Raw genomic sequence first — 18,120 nt, forward strand, 5'->3', positions numbered from 1 at the left:
TGTTTGAGAGAAATTTCTATAACACTTGCAGATGTTGCTAAGTTGTATTTGTGGTGACTGTTATTTTAACACAAATTTCTGAACATTGTTTTGGTTTTCTTTCAGCTCATACTCCAGAAAGAGATGCATGTAGTCTATGCCTTATCACATGTTTGTGGCCAGGATAGAACACTGTTGGCTGGCATTTTATTGAAGATATTTCTTCATGAAAAGCTTGAGTCACTATTGTTACGAACACTAAATGACAGGGAAATAAGCATGGAAGGTACTGTACTAATTATACTAACATTAGCTGAAACTCTGGGGAGGGAATGACTCCCATGTCTTCATTTCTGTCTCCTCTCTTTATTGCATCATATGTCAAACTGTGAACACAGCTTATTTTTCCCCTCTGCTTTTTGTTGGCTCATTTTCCCAACTTTACACTTTATTTTTTTCAGATGAAGCTACTACTTTGTTTCGTGCCACCACTTTAGCAAGTACACTTATGGAGCAATATATGAAAGCCACAGCAACACGTTTTGTTCATCATGCACTAAAAGACAGTATATTAAAGATAATGGAGAGCAAGCAGTCCTGTGAGGTGATAACTTGAACTGGTTGTTTTTTTTTTTTTAATTTTGATTTGTTGAAATGATGATCTGCTGCTTATTTCATTTACAAGCATTAACTAATCCTTCAGAAATAATTTCAATACTGGAACTGAACTTATGAGGGTTTTTCTAAATGTGAGCTTGGATAGTGTTCATAGCATCACTTTTAAATAAGCTTTTAAACTCAAATGTCTTTAAATTATGTATTTATTCTTTAGCAGTTGTATGTTCTTTTGTAGCAGTTACTGAATGGCCTACCTTAAATAACTTGTTTTAAGCTCCAGATATGCTAGAAGTCAATGTCTAAACTAAGTTTCATTTTTAAACTCCCTTACATTAACTGCTTGTGTTAGATCCTATCTTTATTTCTAAAACAACTCTCCTAACTTCTGTTTCACTTGAACTTAATTATGGAAAGGGGAGGGCTGTGTCCTCAGAATACTGGATTAAAAGATGAAAATATACATAGAAAAAGGTGGGTACTTGTGGGTAGTGTTACATGTGCTGTTAAAAGCATAGTGCACTATAAGTTAAAAACTTTGCTTTTTCACATTAGTTTTCAGGCCAACCCTTGAAACAGATTTGTAAGTTCTGTACAAGTATGAGATTTGTACAGCAGTAGAATATTTAATTTGTTTTGAAATAGTATTCAGTGTGTAATGTTATGTAGTTCTATTCAAGAGACAAAACTTATGTCTTTTTCCCTTTTGGTTTTAGTTAAATCCTTCGAAATTAGAAAAAAATGAAGATGTAAACACTAATTTGGCACATCTACTCAGTATACTTTCAGAATTGGTGGAGAAAATATTCATGGCTGCAGAGATACTGCCTCCGTAAGTTTGCACTCTTCTGTTCAAATTTGTACTTGAAAATTCCTGTTTGTGGTTTTCATTGCACCATAAAATGGTGTTTTATTGGTCTATCTTATACTAATCACTACTAAGACTAAATTCTTTAGGGCTGTGTTGTGGGTTAGGTTTTTCAGGGAATTTCTTCCTGTCTGTCATCTGAAAAAGACCCTGGAAGAAGGGGGTGGCACCTGGGGGATGAAAAGAAGGTGACTGAGTTAACAAAAGAGTGGCTGATGACCCTGGCATTCCAGTGAAGTCCTTGGCGAGGTTTGGGGTGGGGGGGTGTTTGCCTCTCCCACTGGGTTTTTTTTTTTTTAGTCATTGCAGCATAGAAATTGCTGCAAGAGGTGTTGGGGCTGGCCTGAAACTTGCTGGAGGGTGGGGGCTGCCTGCCTTCCTTCCGGTGTGGGATCGAAGAGAGTGGTCGCGTGCTGCCGGAGTTGTGCATTTGACGCAGGGACTTTTGCTACACTGTGATTCGGACTATGACCGAATCTGCCTGTTTTACCCTGCTTCTGCTGGCTGCTACTTGGCAGCCCTGAGATTGAACGCCGACTGTGAGTTTGCAAAAGGAACAATTTACTTCCTTCCTTCCTGGCACCAGCTGGTGGAAGCCTTGCACCCTTTTTCTGCCTCGCCAGAGCCCGCTAGCACCCTCTGCCGGCTGCAAGTGAATCACTGCAGTTTTCACCTCACTGGAGCTGCCACCGCCCCCTGCTGGTTGTGGTCGTAACTACACCAAAGGGGAATCCTAGTGCTTGGTGGGTGGGAAAATTCTGTTATTGTGTTGTTGTTTGGTCTATTATGTTTTTTAAAATATATATATTCTAGTAAAGAACTGTTATTCCTTTTCCTCCTTTATTTTTGCCTGAAAGCCCCATAATTTTTTGAGTTATAGTAAATTGGAGAGAGGGGTCTTCTTTTCCATTCTAGGAAGGTTCCCACCTTCCTTGGCAGACATTTGTCTTTTAAACAGACTGTTATATATATGGAGAAAAAATCAAAACATGAATTGTGCATTTTTGCAAATGTGGTGGGTGTACCTTGGCTGGATGTCAGGTACCCACCAAGCCACTCTATCATTCCTCTTGCTTAGTTGGACAGGGGAGAAAAAACATAAAAAAAGGTTGAGATAAGGACCTTTGAGAGATCATTCACCAATTACTGTCACAGGCAAAACAGACTACAAGGGGTCAGGGAAAGAAGAAAAAAAAATACTGATATATTGTTTCTACAAAGAGATAGAGGATAGTACTAGTTAGCAGACAATTGTATATATTCAAGTCAGTTGCCAATTCTTTCCAGTCTTCCTACTCTGAAAAAGAGATGGAATTATTAAAAGCTTTAACAATACAAATGGGTGGCAGTAGAATGACACCCTGCTTTCATTACTTCTATCTATTGGGGTATTAGGGAAATGCACAGGTTATTCTTTTCCTTTTTTAAAAAAAGTTACGATAACTTCTTTAGCCTGAAACCATTGAATAAAAAGTGCGTCCTGATGGGACACTTGTGATTGGGTTCTTTTTCCCCCTTGGACTGAGATTGATGAGAGAGAGGCAGTTTTCTCTTGTTCAGACTTGGTTGTTTATTCTTCTTTTATCTATATTACATGTATACAGGGTACAAGGAGCTACATGCACAAAGATAGAAAGGTGCAAAATGGCTAACAAAGAACTTCTTCAAGGTATTTTATGTCTATTTAACCAATTAACAAATGCCAAGTATATTATTTTTCTTAGTGACCCAATGACCTAACACCTGTGTGCTGCACTGTGGCATTCTCTATCCAATCACTTACTACTACCCAACAATCAATGGAGGGTGCAAGGGTCAAGCTAAGACTGTCAGCTCTTCATTGTGGTTTGCTGAAATGACTGATGGATGGACAATGAGTCCTAAAGTAATGCTTCTGTCCTTGCCTATAATTAAAAACTCTTGCCTCTTCCATGACGTTCCAGTGACTCCCGTGGGAATCACTGCATGACTTTCATTCATGAAGTAGATTAATTTGGAAGCTGCCAATTCGCATTGTGCCCCTGGTGGCAGCAGCTCTGGATCACTTGGGAAGTTGCAGATGGTCCTGTGGATGGAATCCGATTGAGGTTCTCTGCACACTGTGTTCCTTGAGGGATTTTGGACTGCTGAGTTACCGCCATCACTTGTGTCGTAGCGAGTTGGCATCCCATGCTTTTCTTCACATTTCCCAGAATGGGTAGAGATTTTCCATCCACATCCATCTTGGAATAACATTGACTTGCATAATGCTTTCCTCTTCTACATCTTGGGCAAAGGCCTGGTGTTTTCACGTTTCCTAAAGACTCTGAACAAGTTTTTCTGATGTGTCCATGTTTCCCACATTGGAAGCGTGGCTTCTTGGACAATTCTATGGCCATGACTTCTGAGGAATTGCCTTGCTGAGAAGTCATGTTGAGCGCTGCAAGAGTTCTCGTGAACCTCTCATCGTGTGCATCAAGGAGTTTTTTGAATTTTTCTCCCAGGATATCTGCATGAATTGCTGCGATGTGCTGAGGCATGCCTACTTTGCTGCAAACTTCTTCCATTTGAGGTAAGGTTGGCTCTGGGCCAGGAAAGGCACTGATAATGCACTTGCACTCTTTATTGGTGTTTGCAAAAGTGAGACTTCAGATGAGGAGTGGTTTTGCAGCCTCATCACTACACTGTCTCTCCACTGCTTGCGTGAGGTGATCAACAAATGAGGTGTAAGGCTCAGAACCACCTTGTCTCACTTCTGTGTAAATGCCATCTGGAATTCCAGTAGGATTGCATTTCATGCTGCTTCTTTAATATCTGCAATCACTTGCCAAGGTAGATCTACAGCTTGATTTTCAGGTTTGTCATGAGGATCATCTCCTACGAGATGAGACAATGTGAGGGCTGCATTTGGGCCCCCAGCATAAGTATTTAACAATTGCATGAGAGCTCTGCACCACTTTACATCCCATAGCATATACTGCAAATCTGTTAGGATTGTAGAGGCAATGTATTTGCAGTCATAAGGCACCAAGTCATAATTGTTGAATGTGCCTCGCAACAATTGTTTGAAGCATGGGGAATTTAATCCATTATCTTTTATGACTTGCATCAAGTCTTTGATGACATCATGAGTCAGAGGCTCCCATCTGGGATTTGCATTTTGCCTGCCATATCTCACTGGCAGTGACATGACTTCTGTTTCAGCCATGTCGAAGCTCCTTTCTTTCTGATGTCTGCCCAATTCGTTGAAATGGGTTCACGTCTTGCAACATGTCTTGGCAAACGAGACACCAAGGCTTTGCTTGCATCTTCTCCTGGCTTGAAGACTGTGTCATTCATCTCATTGAGCTCTCCCTCTTCTCTGTAGGGTAAGGAAGTAGTCACTTGCTGTCTTGTATTAGATGATGTTGGAGGTGTAGTATGAGAATTCACCACAGGCGGTGCTCCAATAGGAGGCTGAACTTCTTGTTGACCACAAAGTGGTGCTGGCAGAGGAGCATAGGTATTATTTGCAGAGGTTGGGTTGCCATCTGAAGCTATAAGAAAGTCCTTCAAACAGTCCTTCAGCTGAAGAAAAAAATTCCAGAGGAATTCTTTTGAAAATGTAGGCATTGGAGCTGAACAAGATGAGGAGTTGGCTGGCTGCTTTATGGATGAAGGGCCAAACCAGGCGCTTGGAGCAGCTGTATCAGATGCTGTAACTTGAGAAGACAAGGGTGTCTTCATAGAAACACCTTGACCAGCTGAGATTTCTTTAATATCTTCAGCATTTGCACCTTTGAATGGCAAGCTCAAATTATCTGTTTGTGAGCTTTCTCTTTCCTGTTGCTTGATTTCTGCCTTTCAGCTGTTTTGTTGAAACAATTCCAGAGATGCTGGACTTTGTATTGACATGTCCCGTATCCCTGGGTTCATGTCTGTGGGAGGATTTGTAGACTGAAGAGATTGTGCGCTAGCACGGCTGTGGTCAAAAGCCTTTTGGCTTTTTGTGGTATCCAATGAAGCCATCTGCTGTGGTGAAGCTGTTGTTTTTTCAAGCTGTTGTTGCTCTGCTGAAGCTGTATTGCAAAGCAATTTCAGCTGTAAGGCTGCTGCTGCTTGCCGACATTGTTGCTCAGCTGTAGCTGCTGCTTGCTTCAGCATTAGTTGCCATGGTGACAGGGCTGCAGCAGTCGGCATACGCCACGGCTCCGCTTGTCCATCCATCTGCCCCCCCACACTGGGCTGGGCATGGAGTGAAGGGACCACACCTGCCTCTGACATAGTGGGCGGTCCCGTTGTGGTCAATGGGCGGTGCAGAGGCGGTGCAGAGGCTGGAGGGAATGCTCCTGATGAGGGCTGGCTTGCGGGCGGTGACGCAGGCGAGGTATAGAGCTCCGTCTGTGCTTTGCGTCACAGCTGACGTCACTTTGACTGGCAGCTGTGGCTCAAAGCACACCCCTGGTAGGCGGGGCGCAAGGGCTGCCATGCTCGTCTGGGTCCCGAGCCGCTCTGGGTTGGGCTGAACCATCCCGTGCCTTCCCAGGAGGGGGGACAAGGCCATCCACTCCTTTATCCACTCCACCCCCCAAGGGCCGGAAAAGGACTCGGCTGCTGACGCGCAAGCAGCCAAGGAAATTTCCCCTCCCTCTTCTGCCTGCAACAGCATGCCGAGCGCTGGAACAGCTCCAAGAGAACCCAGACAGGCCTGCAAAAGCTCCGAGCCGTCAGAACCCCCTTTTTGCAGTTTCTGCCTCCGTTTTGGAATTGCCCCCTCATCTCTGCATGATTGTTTCTCTGGGCTTTCAACAGGCTTAGACACTCCCTTTGTTAAGATAGTATTCATTCAGGGAGGCTCACACAGCCTCTGCAGCCTGAGAGAATTCTGCATCTGAGATAAGCCCATCTGTTCTTTATCTGAGCCCATAATCTCCGTTCCTCCCACATCTCCTGTTTCTGCCGTGTTCGTATGTCACTATAGGACACGAAATGATTCACATGGACACAGTTCAATGTATGACAGGGAAAAAAGGACTTTTATTTTTCTGACTCCAGTATTTATAGATTCTTGGCAATGACCAGGGATTGGATATTTAGGTTACCACCTTCCCAATCACACTGGTCATGCAAAATGTCCATCAAAAGACGTTTCCTAGAAAGAGTGTATAAACATCTATGTATATAGCTACTTTCCTGGGAAAGTGGCTAGAAACTATGAAAACAAGATCAGAAGGCTTAATTTTCAGGGCGACATTCGTTGGAGATACCGTGTCCTGTGTGGCTTTTACCTCCGTAATTTCATCTTTTGAAAGGATTTCCAACACTTTGGGTGTTGTCTTGTGAGCCAAAGATGTATCGATCCCCATGGAATTACAGAGGGCAGGGGCAAACCCATCCTTTTCCAGCTTATCCATCAGTCTCCCTTCCTGTGTCTGGATCCATAGTGTCCCCTGCTTGGGTTTCAGAGTCCCATTTAGTGAAGATGACTTCTAAATCATTCTAGAAGCTGGATAAAGTTTAGCCACTGCCTGGTCCTTAAGAGTGGCTTTTTCATACATTTTCATGTTTATCTTATCCCACAGGCTTGGGATAAAAATTTTCTCTGGATCCATGTTAGGGAATTCTGCCCTTATCCAGGATAGAAGGCTTTTAAGCTCATCCATGGAAATAGGGATCGGATGCTCCTTGACCACAGTTTCCAAGATAGCTAAAACCTCCTGCTATTATTACTAAATCCCCTGTTTCTCTGTTGCCACTGTCCGGCCAGCTTCAGCCAGGGAAACAGGGGAGATATTATAGCATGGACCAGAGGAACTAAACCAATGCTCTTTCCCTTGCTGAGATGGAAGTTCAGCTTTATTCTGGTGCTTGGGATCTCGTGGAGAAAGAGAGCAGGAGGGAAAGAGGAAGAATATTGATAACACACGTCTTTTTGAAGGCAGGGGGAAGAGGGTGGATTACATTCACACGGCCAATAAGGAGAACTGAGGAGAAAGAGATAAGGGAAAGAAGTTTACATTCTACATTTTGAGGGTACATTCTCAGGTCATACTGTTTTTCTAAATGCATTACAACAACCTCCCTCTCAGATTTGGACATAGTGTTTCCCATATTTTTGCTCCCTTTTGACGTTTTACCTGACCTCAGGGTCAGCTTATCTCTTGGTTCCTCTATCCGTGGTCTGTCTCGCAGCTCACAGACGTCTGGCTTTAGCTTCTCCCGCTCTCACCAGCACACAGGGATTACTGAGTTCTTTCTTCCCTCTCCGATGAGTTCTCCAGCTTTTCGCTGTCTTTTTTCAAAAGGGGCTCTCAGTCTAAGGTGCCACGTGTTTGGATACCACTTTGTCCTGATGGGACACTTGTGATTGGGTTCTTTTTCCCCCTTGGACTGAGATTGATGAGAGAGAGGCAGTTTTCTCTTGTTCAGACTTGGTTGTTTATTCTTCTTTTATCTATATTACATGTATACAGGGTACAAGGAGCTACATGCACAAAGATAGAAAGGTGCAAAATGGCTAACAAAGAACTTCTTCAAGGTATTTTATATGTCTATTTAACCAATTAACAAATGCCAAGTATATTATTTTTCTTAGTGACCCAATGACCTAACACCTGTGTGCTGCACTGTGGCATTCTCTATCCAATCACTTACTACTACCCAAAAACCTCTAGAAGAAGGAGGAAGAGACAACACCCTGATTCTTCCATCTTGCCTCTTATTTTCTAAACTAGCTTAAACCTTTAACTTTCTTACCCAGTGACTTAAGAAAACTCTCTAATTTACACACTCACATTTTCAGTTTCTCTACTTAACAGTTGTCTCCATGGTGTTATGTGAAATTCAGTGCTTTCTTGGGTGTCAGAGTTAGGCATCACAGATAAAGGTATATATCTTTCCAGTATAATAATAATAAGATATAATTCTTTCCAGTCTTCCTACTCTGAAAAAGAGATGGAATTATTAAAAGCTTTAACTATACAAATGGGTGGCAGTAGAATGACACCTTGCTTTGTTTACTTCTATCTCTTGGGGTATTAGGGAAATGCACAGGTTGTTCTTTTCCTTTTTTAAAAAAAGTTACAATAACTTCTTTAGCCTGAAACCATTGAATAAAAAGTGTGTAGTGCTAACAGCTTTCTTTCACTTTTTTATCATTAGCTTTTAATATAAACAATGATAATTTTTGCACTGTGCACTGGTTTTGTCTGGGATGGAATTAATTTTCTTCATAGTAGCTGGAATGGTGCTGTGTTTTGGATTTGAGACTAAAACAGCACGGTTAACATGCTGGTATTTTGGCTACTGTTAAACAGTATTTTCAGTGTAGAGGTTTCCTTTTTTTTGTTCTCCTTTTTGTTATTCAGCTGCTGCCTGCTGTTCCTTCCACCTCTGAAAAAAGGTGAGTAGGGAGAGCATGCAAGCAGGACAGCTGACCCTAACTGGCCAAAGGAATATTTCCCAAGTACCTCATGTGTGGTGAGTCCCTGTTTTACTGGAAGTGGCTGGACATCTGCCTACTAATGGGAAGTCATGAATTAATTCCTTATTTTGTTTTGCTTGTGTACACAACTTCACCTATTAAACTGTCTTTATGACGGCCTATGAGTTTTTCTTGATTTTGCCCTTCCAATTCTCTTACCTATGCTGCTCAGGAGGAGTGAACAAGCAACTTGGTTGGGGGCTTAGATGCTGGCTGGAGTCAACCCATGACAATTGTTTCTGGAGCCCAGTGTGGGGCTTGAGAGGTTCTAGATAACAACAGATTTGATCTGAGCATGCTAGATTACATTTGTAGTTCTTATAACTGTTTAGTTATTACTTGACAAGTTGTTACTTGCTCTTGCTGGTCACAATGTTGCCTTTTTTTCTTGATACTGGTTTATTTGTTACATCATCTGCTTCATGACATGCTCCATCTCTTGCTCTGCCTCAAACTCTAGTGCTTGTTAATAGCTGCTTTGCTTTTGGCTTTTGCAGTTTGCTGTGTTGTTTATCACTTTGTTGCACTTATATCTGGGAGAGCTATGGTAATAGCACTGGCCTTGAGCCTAATCTGTTGATTGTGTCATGTATTGCTATTGTCCCAGTACTCTGGAAACCAACTCTGAGGCAATCAACAGTTGCACCTTTTTCATCTTCTCTGGAAGCCATTTTGTGGGGGAAATGAAGAATGGCACCTTCTCCTTGGTGGTAGATGGATGTTTCCTGCCTTCTTACAATGACTCTGGTTTCTGAAATATCCTTGTGTAACCAGAATGCTTATACTGGTATGTGTTGTGAATATAATTCTGGCTTTTCAAAAAGGTAGTCAGCTAATTTGAAATGCCACACAGGGGTGTGCTCTGAGGCACATGGGTCATGGGTGACAAGGTGTGTAGAACTTGGGCAGGTACCTAGAGTGTTCCCCCCTACAATGACTTAGGACTTGAAACTTGAACAGGCATGGAATGCTATTGAAGCAACAGAACACTTGATAAAATTATGCATTGTCTATATCAGACACAACTTCTAGAACTGTTCTGGGGCCTGCTCTACCTCTACTGAACCTATGTTAAGCACTTGAAGGGCTCAAGAGGGTCTCTGAATGTTAGAACATACAAACAGACACTGTAGCTAAGCCAGAGATCTAGCTCTCAAGTATAAGAGTTATTCCTGTAGTCAAGAAAAAACAGTGGAAGCAGAGGTCCACTTGTCTAGTAAGGGAAGAAAAAACTTCTCTTGAAGGGAGAGCAGGAAGAAGAATCAGAAGAGTCGGCCTGTTCTGCAGCAGTCACAAGAACAGGAGAGGGAAAAGACTGAAATCATAAATGAATCAGAAATCACATGGTTTCTATCCTTGAGTGAACTGAGAGATATGTGGAAAGATTATGGTCACCAGCCAGATGAGCAAATTATGATCTGGTTGCTCCAATGCTGGGATATTGGGTCTAACAGTCAGGAATTATAGAAGGTAGACAAGACCAGTGTGAGGTGCCTCCGCCCAGGGAGGCAAAGATTTCGTTTCAGATAAACATTGTTAAAGTGAGAGGTGTGGCTTTAAAGCCTGGGAAGAGTAAATTCCATCCCTCTGCCTCGGGGAATGGGCCCTGTGATCCCAGGAAGAGTTGCCTCACCCCAGACCCTTGTGGAGTGGCAGTCCAGGGTGTTCTGATTGGTTTTGTGCCCCTGAGGTTTCTCCCTTGCTATGTCCTTATTAGACCCTGACCTTAAACTCCACCCCGGCTCTGTCCCATAAAACCCACCACTCTGCCTCTCTTCGGGGCTCTCCGTCTCTGGATTTAAGCTGAGTTTGTTCCTGCATTGAATAAATGGTTTCCTGAGATTAACCAAGCAGAAGCTCGTCTCGTTGAGTCCCATGCCGATCACCAGTAACTGTAGCCTCCCTGGACATGATCCTGCATCCCCAGAACACTATAGACCAGCAACTGGGATCCCTAGTAAGGGACCATGAAATCAACAAAGGGACAGAAAGATGGGCAGCAATCCACAGTCTCTGGAAGTGGCTCCTGTCAAGTATGAAGACAAGGTATTCCCTCAAGGAAAGTCTTGTGAACTAATGAGGCAAGAGGACCATGTTTGAGGAAGGTATTCAGTATCTGAGGGATTTAGTGATGGTGGTGACCTACAGCAATCTGAACAATAAACAGGCCTCCAAAGATCTGGATGAAGTCCTGTATTTCCAGTCCATGTGGCAGAAGCTTGTATGGAACACACCAATGTTGTACACCAGTACCCTGGTGATAATAGACATTGATGCACCAACTGTGGAAAAACTGATCTGCCAGCTCTGGTGCTCTTAAGAGAATATCCCTTTCTTCTTACCCTTATAGTTTGGTGTCTCGACTATCAGGAGTGCCATATGAAATCAGCTTTTCTCTGCTCAAGGGAAAGGGAACTGTGGGTCCACACTATATGATACCCTGTGATTTCTAGCTCTGCAACCACAGGGAAGACATGAACTGGAGCATTGCACCTACCTCAAACCTAGACCACATATGTGAATTGCAAGGAAAAGCAGCAGCCAGAAAAGCTCCATTCAGAAAAGATTACTGCTCCAGTTGCTGTTGAACAATTCCCCAGACAGAGTAGAAGGGTTGATTCTCCTGATTCTAATGAAAGGACTTCTGGTTTACAATTACAGGAGTTGAATGCTCCAACCAAGAACAGAGGGGTCAAGCAGAGGAAAGGATCAACTGGTTTTATTGGACTGTGTGGATTCGATGACCTGGCACATCAGACCTATGGGAGTATAAGGTTTTGGTGGACATGGGTGCACAGTGTACCCTAATGCCATTAGGGTCCAAGGGGATGAAACCCATCTGGATTTCTAGAATAACAAGGGAATCCAAATAATTTGTGTTTGAAGCTGGGACAAGCCTCACAGGGAATAAGTGACTGAAGTATCCTATTGTGACTGACCTGGAGACTCCATGTATCCTTGGTACAGACTATTTCAGGAGAGGGTATTTCAAAGATCTAAAAGGGTAGTGGTAGGCCTTTGGTGTAGCTGCTGTATATGCAAAGAAGGATAAACAACTGTTTACTTTTCCCAGTCACTTGCAGGACCTTTTGTTATGGGTTTTCTCTGTGTTGAAGAGCAGCAGATGCAGACTGCTACCATGATATTGAACTAGTGGCAATATTGCACCAACCAAGACTCCCTGGTTCCCTTTCATAAGCTGATTCATCAATTGGAGAGCCAAGGAGTAATCAGTAATACTCAATCACTCTTGAATAGTTTCATATAGCCTGCAAAAGTCTGGCAGAGGGTGGAGACTAACAGTGGACTATCGTGGCCTGAATGAAATCATGCCATGGTTTAGTGCTGCCATACTGGACATGGAGGAACTCCAGTATGAGCTGGAGTTGAAGTGGCTGGTCTGTGGATCTGTATGCTAGAACAAGTATGCCTCCAAAGGGACTGTTGCCCATGGAGAATCCATGCTGGATCAGGGGCAAGGCATGGAGTTCACTGTGATGTAAAACTCTATAGCCTGGTCCAAAAGGACCAGGGGTGGAGATTGTAATGGATATGTGATTAAACTGTTGTAACCCATTATTTGAGTTGCATGCTAGAAGTACTACTATAAAAGGGACCACCTGAACTAGTGGTGGATGAGCTTTGCAAAAAGCAGTGCAAATACAGCAGTGACACAATCTGAGCTGCCTTTGGTGCCAAATAACTCCACACAATGCAGTACTTATCCTGTTCCAAGTGACCGCCATAAGAGCCCAGGTTACAGACTAAGTGAACTGAATGGACATTTTATGGTCACTTTGGGGGGGGGGGGGGGGGGGCTATAGACTAAGGGAAGGTTAATGAAGATGTACTGGATAGTGTACAACCCAAGCATATTATGCAAATTATATGGAAAAAGAGATGGAGATTATTTTCTTCATAGCAGTCTGAATGGTGTTCTCTTTTAGATTTGTGACTAAAACAATGTTGATAACACACCCATGTTTTGGGTGAACAGTGCTTGCACAGTGTTGAGGGTTGTATTTTCTCTCCCCATTCTGCCCTACCCCCCAGTAAGCAGGCTGCTAGGGAGGGCAGGAGCCTCCCTTGGAATGAAATGTAGACCCCCCCTCCCTCCGAATTATTATAATTTTGAAAACAAGGGCTCTCAGGCAGAGATCTGGGGATAGGAATAACAGTTCTTTACTAGTATGTATAACAAGGCAAACAAACAACAGTAACTACAGCATTAACAACAAAACAGAACCAGGGACCCCGTGACAGCCTTCTCTGCTGAGACGGGAGAGGATGGAAGAGAAGCTTTGCTTCACAAACCTCCTCGGGCGGTCAGTCCCAGTGCTCCTGCAGGGCTCTGAGGAACACTTAGCTGGAACAGCAGGAATGAGCAGAGATCCCAGTCTGGTGGCTGAGGTGTATCAGCAGCTCCACGGCAGTGGCTGGCACTGCCATGTCCCGGCAGGACAAGGGGTGCGAGGCCCACCAACGAAGAGGGGAAAAGAAGAAGCAGCAGCTCCATCTGGGTGATGGTGAAATTCCCTTCTCCCCACCGCAACAGCTCTCAGCAGTGTCCTCTGAAGCCGAAGAAGCCCGCCAAACTGTCCCCGCCCTCCCCTTTTCCTGTCCCACTTCCCCCCTGGGCCCAGCCGAACTCTGTGTTTCTCAAGTACCCACCAAGTACCAGCAGTCAGGTTTTCCCTGCAACTAATGTGTAAAAATTCTACAGGTGAGCCAGAACTAAAAGAAGGACACCTAACCCCCAACACCCTGCTTTACTGCAGATAGCTGAATGTCTGACTGCCAGTGGGAAGTAGTGAATTTATTTATTTTGCTTTCCTTGCATGCACAGCTTTTACTTTAGCTATTAAACTGTCTTTATATCAGCTCGTGAGTTTCTCTTGCTTTTGCCCTTCTGTACATTTGAAGATGGAACAGAGTTGGGTGGAACTGTTGATCTGCTTAAGGATAGGAAGGCTCTGCAGAAGGATCTGGACGGTCTGGTTAGATGGGCTGAGGCAAATTGTATGAGGTTCAATAAGGCAAAGTGCCAGGTCCTGCACTTGGGTCATAACAACCCCAGGCAGTGCTACAGGCTTGGACTGGCTGGAAAGCTGTCCAGTGGAAAAGGACCTGGGAATGCTGGTTGACAGCCAGCTGAACATGAGCCAGCATGTGCCCAAGTGGCCAAGAATGTCAATGGCATCCTGGCTTGTAGCAGAAATAGTGTGGCCAGCAGGAACAGGGAAGTGATTGTTCCTCTGTACTTGGCACTGGTGAGGCCACACCTTGAATACTGGGGTCAGGTTTTGGCCCCTCACTACAAGAAAGACATTGAGGTGCTGGAGCATGTCCAGAGAAAGGCAACAGAGCTGAGGAAGAGGTTGGAGAATAAGTCCTATGAGGAGTGGCTGATGGAGCTCAGGTTGTTTAGCCTGGAGAAAAGGAGGCTCAGGGGAGACCTTATCACTCTAACTACCTGAAAGGAGGTTGTGGCAAGGTGGGTGTTGGTCTCTTCTCAAGTATCAAGTGATGAGAGGAAATGGCCTCAAGTTGTGACAGTGGAGGTTTAGATTGGATATTAGAAAAAATTTCTTCACCAAAAGGGTTGTGAAACATTGGAACAGGCTGCCCGGGGAAGTGGTGAAGTCACCATCCCTAGAGGTATTTAAAGGCATGTAGATGTGTCACTTAAGGATATGGTTTAATAGTAGACTTAGCAGTGTTAGGTTACTGGTTGGACTTGATCTTAGAACTCTTTTCTAACCTAAATGATTCTATGATTTTATTATTTTCTTCCTTATTCTGCTGAAAGGAAGTGAGCATGTGACTGGGTAAGTGCTTAGCTGCTGGCCATGGTCAACTCACCGCGGAACAGCACAGAAAGTTCTTTTGTGTCAGTGATAGCAAAGTTAGTGTAATGGATTGACACTGGCCAAACGCCAGCGCACCCACGAAAATCATTTACTCAGTTTCCTCTGCTACAGTTAAGCAGAGGAGGGGGAAAGAAAACTCATGGGGTGAGATAAGGATTAGGAGAAAACACTTTAAGGGAAAAACAGGCTCAAAACTTTAAAAGGTATAAAGAAAAATTTATTAACAGAATTAGAAGAGGATAATAAGAACCAAAAATAAACCTTTAGAACACCTTACCCCCCACCCCAGCCCTTCTTTTTTTTCTCACTGACAGTGCAGGGAGACAAAATATGGGAATTTTAGTTAGTTTGCCACTTCTTAAGATTTTTTTTTTTTCAGTTTTCTTAAGGAGAGGAGTCTCTTTTTCTATGCCATGGGGTCTTTCCTATGGGAAACAGTTTTCTGTGAACTTTTTCAAGGTGGTTTTAATTTTCACAGCTAGCAGTCCACCCAGAACCTGCTTGCAATGTGAAGTCCCTCCCACGGCTTGCAGTCTTCCCGCAACTGCTTTTCATGGGCCATTTAGTTATGGGGTGCAGTTTTTAAGGATGAGCTGTTCTAGAGTATAAAAGCAAGGATCCTCTTTCTTTGTCTCTGAAAGCAAAGGTTCTCTCTCTCTCTGTTCAAACCTCCCACCAGATCACAGCTTTTCAACATCCACACGCTCCAGCATGAGTGCCTTTTTCTCATGTGCTGCGGGTAAACGCTGCATCCCCCCGTGCACTTCATGAATTACAGGGAAACAGTTTGTTGTATTATAGTCCTCATCATGGCTTGCACATCATGGCTTGCAGAAGAATCTCAGCTCCAATGCTCAGAGCACCTCCCCCTCTTTTGCACTGACCTTAGTGTCACTATATTGTTCTCCTCACGTGTTCTCACTTTTTCCTTTTCTCTGACTCATGAGAGAATTGGTGTTCGTAGGTTTGTTTGTTTTCAAGTTCTATCAGTTGAAACTGTTATAAATTGGCATGACAAAATAAAAGGGACAATTTTAAATAATTTATAAAAGCCAATTTTTATTAATCCAGCAAGCAGTAAAGCAAGCAAAAACCCAGCTGGGGGCGAGCCAGAGGACACTTCCTCTTAAGTGTCCAGCACACGGCGCGTGCCTTGGCTGAGGAGGTTCCTTTTTTATACAGTCCCTGCATCTGTGTCTTCCTGGATCGCATCAGCGCCTGCGCCTCCTGTTGCTAGGGGGTCTTCTTCTGCCTCTTGGTGGTCGTGGGTAGGCAATTCTCCTTAATAAGGAGATGTTCTACTTCCCCTTTGTACAGCCGGATAGCATCTTGCAGCTTCAGCTCTACAGTTTCAGCTTCTTGCCTTCACAGCCGGATATGTGGTCATTGTGGTTAGGCCTTTTTGCAATGTTAGCTTTTTAAAATAACCTTAGCAATCATATTTTATTTTAGTAATAATATTACATTTGATTAACAAATAATAATAATTTATTACAGAAACATTTTTTATAGAGTTCTGCAGCACTGAAAGGTTGATCTTGTCCAGGCTCTACAATCGGTGATTTGCTAGCCGTGCTTCTCTCTATTCATCACATGGTTTCTGCTAGCACTGCACAAGCCACGCCAGCTGCCAGCTCCACTCCGCACCTTTTCTTCATGCGGGACACCAAAAAAAGAAAAGGTGCTGCCGCCACTTTTGTCTTTCTGTCCGCAGCATGGCTGGCTAAAAGCGGTGAAGTAAATGAAGTCCATTGTGAGCCGTACCAAAAGAGCCACGGCTGCGCGGCACTGCCCTGGCCCCATAGTTGCTCGCTGCGCTGGGATGGCCCCCGGCAGCATGGCCTGAGGGCAGCGCCAGGATGAGGTCCAGTGGCCCCTGCTGGGAAGCGGCACCAGCCAGCCCCCCCACCTCTCTTTAGAGAGCAGGGAACTTCTTGCATTTCTTTCATTCTTAAATATGTTATCATAGAGGCATTACCAGCTTTCTAATTGGCTTAGTAGTGTGCCACTTCTCAGAGCTAGCCAACGATTGGTTTTGCCAGGCACGGAGGAAGCTGCTAGCAGTTCTTCACAGAGAATCACTTCCGTGGCTGACTTTTCCCCTCTTCAGCACAAATCAATTAATACAAAACCAGCACAGTTAGTATTAAAAGCTTCATCCTGTTAAGTATATGGTGTATCTCAACATTTTCTAAAATACACCAGAGGGCTCTTAGTTTTTTTATAGGCGAGGACTATTGCGTAAATATTTTTAAACACCTGACCTCTAGTTATGGATTCACAAATTATTATTCATTCAGTTAAAAAGTGGAAAAAATAAAGGAAAAAAGCCACCAAACTAAACCTTTTTTTAAAAAAGGAAATGTTTTCTAGAGAAATAGGAAAAAAAGTATTATAAACCATATAATGTATACATGATTTATCAGAATTTTACCTTCACAAATATAGTGCATTAGTCAAGGACTTTCTTTGCCATTTGTAAATGGACTGTTATAGCAGATTTTAAATTAATTTACAGCTTATGTCTGAATTGGAGGAGACTGGACTAGATTCTTTCTGACCAGCTATTTTTACTCATTAAGATTTTTAAATGAAATTATTCCTTAGTTATTATTTTTACAGGACATTGAGATATATTTATGGATGCTTGCAGAAGTCTGTGCAAAACAAGTGGCCAGCTAATACAACAATGAGAACAAGAGTTGTTAGGTAAGTTACTTGTCATTTTATGCTGAAAATAATATTTTATTGTCTTATTACTGTCATGCTTCAGTGTGCTTATAAATTTTTTCTTTCAGTACAAAGGTTTTTAATATTTATATAGATTACAAGAATATTTAAAATTACTGTGGTACTGGGGCTTGATATCTCAATTAAGGATCTGCTAGATTCTTAGTCATATTGTTGGAGACTTAGAGTCTAGTATAGAGGTCAGTATTGCTATACTTAATAGTTTTAACTTTGAATTTACTTGTATTTTGTTAATTAATTTAATCTAAGATCTTGGGAAAGAGAAAAAGTTCTATCAAAGTGATAGTTAACCTTTTATATTCTCTAATGATTATGTTCCTGTCATGACATCTGGGAGGGCTGTGCCTTATCCAGGGACTCTTATGTAGTGTGTGTTAATTACTGGAAAAATCTTACACATTCTAAGATAAGTGTCCTTTAAAGTGCAGACATAACATGTTAAGGAAACTAATACCTTCTCAGAAAGGTGATTGGACTGTCATTAGATTTCACTGAGGTTCTTTCTGCATTGGAAGATATAGTTTTCTGCATCAGTGAAGGCTCCCTGTGCTGATTACTTGGAATCAACATTCATTTTGAAAAATACATACTTTTAT

At 42.9% G+C, this 18,120-nt stretch overlaps 1 protein-coding gene across 7 annotated transcripts in view; it reads left to right on the top strand.

The window, feature by feature from the left end:
- LOC131591631 (ras GTPase-activating protein 1-like) overlaps positions 1 to 18,120 on the top strand; it is a 183,982-nt gene that overhangs the window by 118,886 nt on the left and 46,976 nt on the right. For 5 of the 7 annotated variants that reach the window (XR_009280424.1, XR_009280423.1, XM_058862524.1 and 2 more), the window contains 4 exons: positions 106 to 265; positions 441 to 583; positions 1,311 to 1,426; positions 17,381 to 17,482. Coding sequence is in view for 5 of the 7 variants with exons in the window: in XM_058862524.1 (XP_058718507.1) it covers positions 106 to 265; positions 441 to 583; positions 1,311 to 1,426; positions 17,381 to 17,482 (521 nt within the window). In the remaining 2 variants the exon portion in view is untranslated. Of the gene's footprint in view, positions 1 to 105; positions 266 to 440; positions 584 to 1,310; positions 1,427 to 2,048; positions 2,259 to 17,380; positions 17,483 to 18,120 lie in introns of those variants that run through there. The other 2 variants (XM_058862527.1, XM_058862530.1) reach the window with 2 other exon arrangements.

Source organism: Poecile atricapillus, chromosome W (genome assembly GCF_030490865.1).
Source record: "Poecile atricapillus isolate bPoeAtr1 chromosome W, bPoeAtr1.hap1, whole genome shotgun sequence".
Lineage (NCBI taxonomy): Eukaryota > Metazoa > Chordata > Aves > Passeriformes > Paridae > Poecile > Poecile atricapillus.